At 32.4% G+C, this 8,132-nt stretch overlaps 1 protein-coding gene across 1 annotated transcript; it reads right to left on the bottom strand.

The window, feature by feature from the left end:
- Positions 1-548: 548 nt before the first annotated feature.
- On the bottom strand, positions 549-6,191 carry LOC133178671 (perlucin-like). The gene is made up of 5 exons (XM_061313392.1): positions 6,161-6,191; positions 5,779-5,906; positions 5,545-5,647; positions 1,137-1,347; positions 549-625 (listed from the first exon to the last, which is right to left on the bottom strand). Exons 1-5 carry the CDS (start codon positions 6,189-6,191, stop codon positions 586-588), a joined length of 513 nt encoding a protein of 170 aa, XP_061169376.1. The 3' UTR covers positions 549-585.
- Between the last annotated feature and the right edge of the window lie 1,941 nt (positions 6,192-8,132).

The raw sequence follows: 8,132 nt of genomic DNA, 5'->3' as shown, positions 1-8,132 counted from the left end.
TACATAAATGTTTTTGCAAGTGGTAGAAGGAAAGGTGGATGAATTTTTCTCTTAGTTATTGGCAGCCATTTCTAAGTTTTATATCATTAAAGGGTGTGACTGCAACGCTTAATGATATACTAGTGTGTATCATTAACTGTCGAAAATGTAGATATTTGCTTGTTTCATTAAGCGTCGGTGTTGCTCTGCATTAATGACGCGTCATTATATAATTCTATCATTAAGCGATTTAGCATTAGCGGTTGATTAGTCAACTATTAATTTTTCAAATTTGCTCTTTGATCTGAAGAATCTTAACAGCCATAGACCCTTGTGGTTTCATGTTAGCTTGGGACTTTCGGCCAAATACAGTTTTAAAATAAATAACAAAAAAAATCAGAAAAATAATGTTATTATTAAAAAAAATTAAAACAATCGCTCATTCCGTAATCAAACTAATTATAATTTTACAGCTAGTGGAGTAATACATTTTTTTAAAGAGAAGAATCATTTATTAATAAGAACATATCTTTTTATCTTAAACGGAATGCTTTCAATATTTGAATTTGGTCTCATTTGAAAAAGAATATTCATTGATACATGACTTCAACCAATGATTGTGCTTGGATCTCCATCATTCGGCAGCCTGAAAAGATATAAAATTTCAATAATAGGCTTTGTTACCTGAACCATTTTTTTTTATCATTTTGATTGCAGATCTAAACGCGAAGCAACACATGATGTTAGATGAAAGCAGCAATCTAAAGCCATTCATTGTAAACCGTGTTGCATTGAGCTACATATTTCCAATGAATATTACCTTTGAATGCACGACTTTTAAACACTATTCTTCATAGTGTTGATTTAAATATTTCGTTCAAATTGAATATTTGAAAGTCATATACATACATTGTATTTATTTATTATTTTTATCACCTTAAGTGTTAGTTATAATATGCATATTATTTATATAATTGTTTACTTAAGATTTTAGACCTAATTAAGATAATTCATAATATAACATATTTTATAATGGTAAAAAATTTTCTGTTGCTAAAATTTTAAGAATTTTTTTAAACACATGTATAATACTCACCAATTTTGAATTCAGTTTGCAGATATATGTGTCAAAAGATTTCCGTAAATTGCAAACTTACTCTTTTTCACAAATGAAAAATAGCTTCGAATCGCAAGGTTGATCGTTCCAATGAAAGTTAGATTTTCCATTATGTAACATTAAGCAACTTTCACGCAGTGCCCCGTTGGGTTCACCCGGGTTCCAATCTGTGTAGCTCATTCTTTTTTGTGTAGTTATCCAGATCCATTGGCCATCAATTAAAACATCTGTGCCCCCAATCCAAAAGCTTCCTATACAAACAGACAATAAAAAGTTTTGGAATTAAAAAATATTAGGATTTTTTTTATAATAGTTTAGTAATAATTCAGATATCTGGCTATCTAATGACTGGCAAATGGATCCCAACCTATTCTCTGAAATCACATTATTCTAAATCAATTTAATCTTCTGATAAATCCGAAAAAAGAAGAAATACTGAAAAGCAAAGAAGGAAAACTTAAAAATATATCAGCCCTAGCAAATTAGCTGTAGGTGTATATAAACAGGATCATTCAAATTTAAGTGAAATAACTGGGTATGGAGTTTTTGGCGTAATGATGAATTAGCGCTACAATGTCAGCGTCGTGCATTACATTTAATGATTTTTTCGCGGTATAGTCATGAATTAGCGCATCCTTTTCCGAGCCTAAGCTGCTAAAATATAAAGCCCGCTTTTATAAGTACACATACAGTATATCGATTTACAGAAAAGCATATTGACTGAGAAAGAAGATGAATATGCTTTGATTGAATAAATCAAAGGGCTAAATTTCTTCGTTTTCTAGAACAAAAAAAGAGAGAGAGAGAGAGAAACAAATTCTTTATAATAGAATTTGTAATTTTAACAGATTATTCACCACTATAAAAAGATTTTTGGATTTTCCTTAATTGTTCTTTAGTATCTCAGGTCAATATCGTAAAATTCAATTCTGCATGTGATATCAAACAAACCAATCAGTTTTATTAAGTTAAATAGTAAAAATAATATATTTAAATATACTGTGCGACTGCATAGGTAAATCGGGTCTATGTTACTATGATATCTGTTCATGGGTCAAATATTTGCTTTTTGCTGGTACAAATCCAACTCACCAGTATTGTCAGTCCGTGCTCATTGATGTGTACAAAGTTTAAAAAATTGAACACACTCCGTGAATCGTGAACATTTACAATAACAGAGCTCGTGCCTGTTTACAAAACCATTCTCAAAGGGCGTAACACTTCAAAGTGTCGAGTGCTTGGCCAGGAAACAGATTTTATATCTTTTTTTTTTTTTTGGTTGCCTGGGCTTGAATCCACAACTTCCGGATCAAATAGAGACTATTCTACCATTTGTGTGACTGTACCGGTGGCAGGCAATTTTATTTCATGATTTGGCTTTTGATTTACGTGCCTGCAATTTAATCTCAAGAAACAACATTTTAAGTAATGTTGACGACACTGAAAACAATATCACCTGTTTTTGACTGTCTGTCCATCTTTCTGTGCGTCTGCCTTCCCGATACAAATCGTTTAAATTAGCAATGGGTTTTAATGCAACGTTTGATTGATTGATTGTATGTTGTTTAACTTCCTGTTCGAGAATTTTCCACTCATATTTACCGGTGAAGGTCTTCAAATTTAGACCTTTACTCGGCACTCAGCGCCATTGAGCAGTGAGGGTTCTTTATCGTGCCAACGCCTACGGTGACAAAGGGGCCTCGGTTTTTAAGGTCTCATCCAAAAGACCAGCAACTTTCACTTCAAAGTGCTGAGCGCTTGGCGAAGGAACAGTTGCTACCTATTTTTTGTCGACATAGGTCAGTAGCGGCCGTGATTCGAATACACGACCTTCCAATCACGGAGCGAGCGCTCTATCGATTGAGTAACCGTGACGGTCCTGCAACGTTTGAAAAATTCGGAATTAAAACGTATCAAGATGTGTACTAGACAAATTCTATTATCAAAAAGAAATACTTGAGTTTTGAAAATTGAATTGTTAAGGACTAATGACTCTCTGCTCATAATTTCACGAAATTTTTTTAAACTTCCCAACATTGATTTTCATCAAGAGCTATAGCATCAAAATCAAATGAAAAATAGTATGAGGTATGAAGCGCTCTCATTTTTTTCAGAAATGATTTTTATGTCAGATCATAATATGAAGAAATTTTAACACAGAGATAAGGAATAGTAATAATTTATTATCATAACATAAAATTAGAAATATGCGGTGTATATGAGAATAATATTTAGTGTCATACCTACTAAATTCATATTAGAAATCATAATGAAGCGCTGCTTCCTAAGTCAGAAAATCACAATGTTATATGTGGTTGTAAAAAAATAATACATCTGTTAGCAAGAGTTATCTTTCTTATAAATATTTATTCACTGAAAAAAAAATGTAATACTAAAAATAATTCTACATTTGGTGTTTGATACATTTAACCATTTTTAAAATGATCGTTAAAAAGATAGAACTTATTCAATTTTTAAGGGTTTAAAAACTGGATTTTTTTTTTTTTTTTTTTTTTTTTTTTTTTTTTTTGTCAAACATAATAAAACAATTTGAAAAGTAGAGTCAAAGGAAATATAAGGTAATGTTTCCATCATTATTAAGTCCGATCGATTTGACTGATCAAAGGTCTCGATAAGTAAACTCGGATAAAGTAAACTATGAGTAATACTAGGATATTTAACTTGGAAAGTTATCTCTCTTATCAGAGGGTCGGCCCCCCTTAAATGAATTTTGCAAATATGAAATATATGGAGATAACGAACAGTATTCAAGCTCAAAAGTCCATTATACAATACAAAATAGGAGCAGAGCAAACACGGACCTCCAAACATCAGAGGTGGGATCAGGTGCCATGGAGGAGTGAGCATCCCCTGCCGACCGGTCACACCCACCGTGTGCTCCTTGTCATGATCGGGAAATAACGGAAAAATCCGTCGACAATTCAGTGTGTAAATAATGGCCTAACAATTAGTATGAAAAACGTCAGTCAGCATTTGACTCAATGATAAATTGTATTTGCTGACAAGGTCATTGTATCGACCATAGAACTTACGAAATGATGACTTTAAACGAGACAGCTGATATTCTTGTTTCATCAACTTATTTGTCAATAATTTACCTCGTTTTAGAAATTGTACATACGTAGAGCATGCTCTTGCGTATCGAATCAACTGAGAGATATATACCCCGTATGCAGGTGATGAAGGTATATTGCTGCATAAGTAAGGGAAGTTGACGATTGAAAAGTTAAAGTCATCACGTTTATCATAAAGCTTGGTTGTTAGATTACCATTAACGTCTTTTTTTAGTAAAATATCCAAATATGAAACAGATGTGTCAGACTCTGTGGTATCTTTTATCTCAAGTTCACCAGGATATATCGTATCGACATAAGAATGAAAATAGCCATTGTTAATTGACAATACGTCGTCGATATATCTAAATGTCGAGTTGAAGGCCACAGCAAGTGTTTTCTTCTTTTCACGTACAAGATTTTGGACAAATTCTGCTTCATATGAATACAAAAAAAGGTCTGCTAATAACGGGGCGCAATTGGTACCCAGAGGAATTCCAATAGATTGTTGGAAGACCTGGTCTCCAAAAACCACATAGTTATTGTCAATCAGAAACTCAAGCATCTTTTTAATGTCAACTTCAGAGTACTTGTGTGTACAATCAGAATGTTTTTTAACAAAATAATTTTGCAAATGACCAATGACAAGGTAAGTATATTTACGAGTTCCATTTTTATTGAAAAAGCAGCTGTCAATGATATCAAAAAGCCTGGACTTTAATTTATCGTGGGGAATGGTTGTGTATAAAGTTGAAAAGTCGTAAGTTTTTAAGCTGTTGATTTTGGTAAAATCTTGTGATTTCAAATTTTCCAAAAGTTTCTTGGAATTTTTAAGTATCCACATCTGATTTACACAACTTCTCGAATATATTGTTGCACAGTACTCTTGAAGTTTCTCCTTCACCACTGTTAATATCTTAGTGAGGAGTAAAGATAGAGGCTTGGTTGAACATTTACTGGAACCCGCTATGTATTTTTGTTTGTAAGGATTTTTATGAAGTTTCGGAATCCAATATAAATATGGTAATTCGAATTCACTTTGGTTGTTTGGAATATTAAAAATATTCAAAACTGACATATGATTTTGAAGAATTTCTTCCTTAGAAAGGGAACAAATATTTCATAAATTAATAACATTCTGAAAGATATAGGAATCAATTTACAAACAAACTTACGGTTAGACTTAAGCAATACTTAATCATAATCTGTCACACTTTAAGGTGTGTTCCAAGAATAAAACTTTTCAGGAATAGAAAACGCGATTTTGAACCTAAATTCATATTCATAAATGCTAGTTAAAGTAGGGGGACTCATCATGATTGATTTCCCTCCAGAAATTATTCATATTATAACTGCCTTTTTATGTAAAATTACCTCCAGTTTGCTGGTAATTGTCAATGGCATGCAATCGTAGAAAGTTGTTTTCTTCTGCAGTCTCAATTTCTGCTAGCTTCGCACCCATTCGATTACAAAAAGACTGAAAATGCAATTAAATTTCCTTTGCTCTGGTATGTTTAACATTTATTCCAACTTAGAATAAAGTAATATATTTCTGTATCAAATAATATTCACAGTAGTCAATATGATTTTTTCACTGAATTACGTTACCCCGGCTTCCGTCCAATCCTCAGGATAACCGGTGGCAAATACATAACACGAGGTATGGAAGTGGATCCATGGTGCAGGACAAGGATTCGCTCCATCAGTCCAACTTGCAAAACATGTTATCGATAACGCTTGAAAGGTAAAAAAAGTATTCTGCATAAAATATTTCACTAGTTTGTTGTATGAACACACCAGTCATTAAAACAAATTCTTAATCTTTTTGCAGAATATCAAAATAATCTGAACATTGACAAGATAAAGAATGACCCCATGCCTCTGATATGTAGGTCCCAACCTAGTATGCACATGTATAGATTATCACTAGAATCAAATGCCAAATTCATTTTTGGAATTATTGGAAGTGTACATAAGGATCTGCACTTACTGAGTTCAAAGAGGTATAACAGAATTTCCATGTCAACTACAAGACAAATCTTTTAGAGGGTTGACCCTATTTGGATGGCCCAAGGTGACCTGGTTATCAGTTATCTACCGCTAAAATAAAAATCTAATCGCCTTTTCTCCTGTCGATGGCGTTCAATCTACTGCCCAAAATTTTGAACGTAGGGCGAATGTATATTTTCATTCAAGGATTATGTTTGAATATATGTTGGCATAGTAATTAATTCGAATGAAACTATTCAGAAAACAGATCAACTATTAAGGTTCTAGAAATATTCTATTATTCGGGAATAAATTACAAAAATAATTTACAATAGCTTTCTGACTAAAGTAGGTAAAGTAGCTACTTCTTGCTTGCATTTTTATTACCAAAAAACACATAATGTAAAATAAATGATTTTCACATTAAATTTAATTGAAAGGTAGAAAAGGCTTAGTTGAAAATAATAAACTGTAATCACAAGCCAAAAGGATTTTCCCAGCACGGTCAACAATGAAAGAAGAGTCGCAGAGTAATCTGTGCTTGGGATGGAAATTCTTGCATCTGCATTATAGCAGTCTGTTGTGATGGGTGAAGATCAATCAAATGGACTTTGTTTAGTACAAATAAGATCAAATAATTTTCTTCTTTTCTACAGAAATAGAATATTTTAAAGAACATCTGAAATTAGATCTATCTGAAGAGTCAGATGACAACAATTTAGATATAGCATGTTCGTAAAGAGTTCCTCTCAATAAGTCACAAATCATTTTCCCATGCACATATCTGGCTTCTCGGTAAAAAGAACGAGCCCATGGGCCAAGTGCCTAGCTGAACTCCATTCTAATCCAAGTTTCACTTTTCTACAAAAAAATCATTTTGTATGTGATACTGCGATAAAAAAAAAAAAAGAAGTGAGCTCGTTTTATGATCCCAGAGCCAGATGAACGATATATGTACTATATGTCTTAATTTCTGCAGCCAGCATTGAAATTACGATAAATTTGTGTACTATACACCATCGTCATTAATCAATCACAGAATTAATTTTGATCCGTATTTTCTGTTTTCATATTTATGGGTTATGATCCTGAAGATACTACTTTGGAAAAAATATTAGAAACACAACATTGTTCGAAGACATATCGATAATATAAATTGGATTTAAAAAAAGATCAATGCATTCTTATTTATAATTCCAACTTAATCAAATCCATGTCGCAGATAACTTCCATTTGTGTTATGTATCGGAAAATCAAATAACCTTCTACGAAGATTTATCCAATCTTCTGTATTGTCTTTGGATGAAAACTGCTTTGGACTCACTATCTTCAAATACTAAACACTCTCATTCCTCGTACTTCAGCTAATTAAGAAACGGAAAACTCAAAGCGAAAACGATAGACAATTTTCCAAATCATTCCAAAGATATGAAAAATGAGAAGACTCGATGAACAGATATAACTATTAGCATATAGGTAAAACTCTTGAGCTGCAGATACTCTCGAACAGTACATCAAAATGGACGTCCTAGGAATATTTCCTTTAGAATAATTATTTCATAAATTTCAAGTTCTTAACACTGTTACACCGCACTTTGAAAAATTACACACTTTGAAAAAACTTCAAACGCAACCATGTTCAGTCTGTCCGAAGGCTAAATATGCATTAAAATATACATTTTATTTTGAGCTAGATTTTAATTTCAATTTATAATCCATGTATGAATTTGCAGTCAATTTGTGATGAGAGTGTAATCAGGTATTATAATAATGCTTTTTTGTGATGTCACATGACTTTGTTGATCACGTGACGGACACTTATAAATTCCTAAATGTTGCATAAAAATCGTATCGGCACAATTGTAAAACAACATTATTGAGAAAAAAATTGTCACATTAGTCAATTCATCGTGTTCTTTGGTACATATAAAGTGCTAGGGGCGAGTCTGAATTTTACTTGTTGAGAAAATATT

This window comes from Saccostrea echinata, unplaced genomic scaffold, assembly GCF_033153115.1.
Source record: "Saccostrea echinata isolate AGI-Se365-2 ecotype Australia unplaced genomic scaffold, CSIRO_AGI_Sech_v1 ptg000003l, whole genome shotgun sequence".
Lineage (NCBI taxonomy): Eukaryota > Metazoa > Mollusca > Bivalvia > Ostreida > Ostreidae > Saccostrea > Saccostrea echinata.
Note: the sequence above shows the minus strand (reverse complement) of the source record. Positions and strands in the feature narration are given on the sequence as shown.

Excerpts from the sequence above, each read along its gene's own strand:
- LOC133178671 (XM_061313392.1), bottom strand. The coding sequence starts at position 6,191 with ATGGAAATTCTGTTATACCTCTTTGAACTCA. Across the intron at positions 5,648-5,778 it reads AGGATTGGACGGAAGCCGGG|TCTTTTTGTAATCGAATGGG; the intron begins GTAACGTAATTC and ends TTGCATTTTCAG. Across the intron at positions 1,348-5,544 it reads CAATTACCAGCAAACTGGAG|GAAGCTTTTGGATTGGGGGC; the intron begins GTAATTTTACAT and ends CTGTTTGTATAG.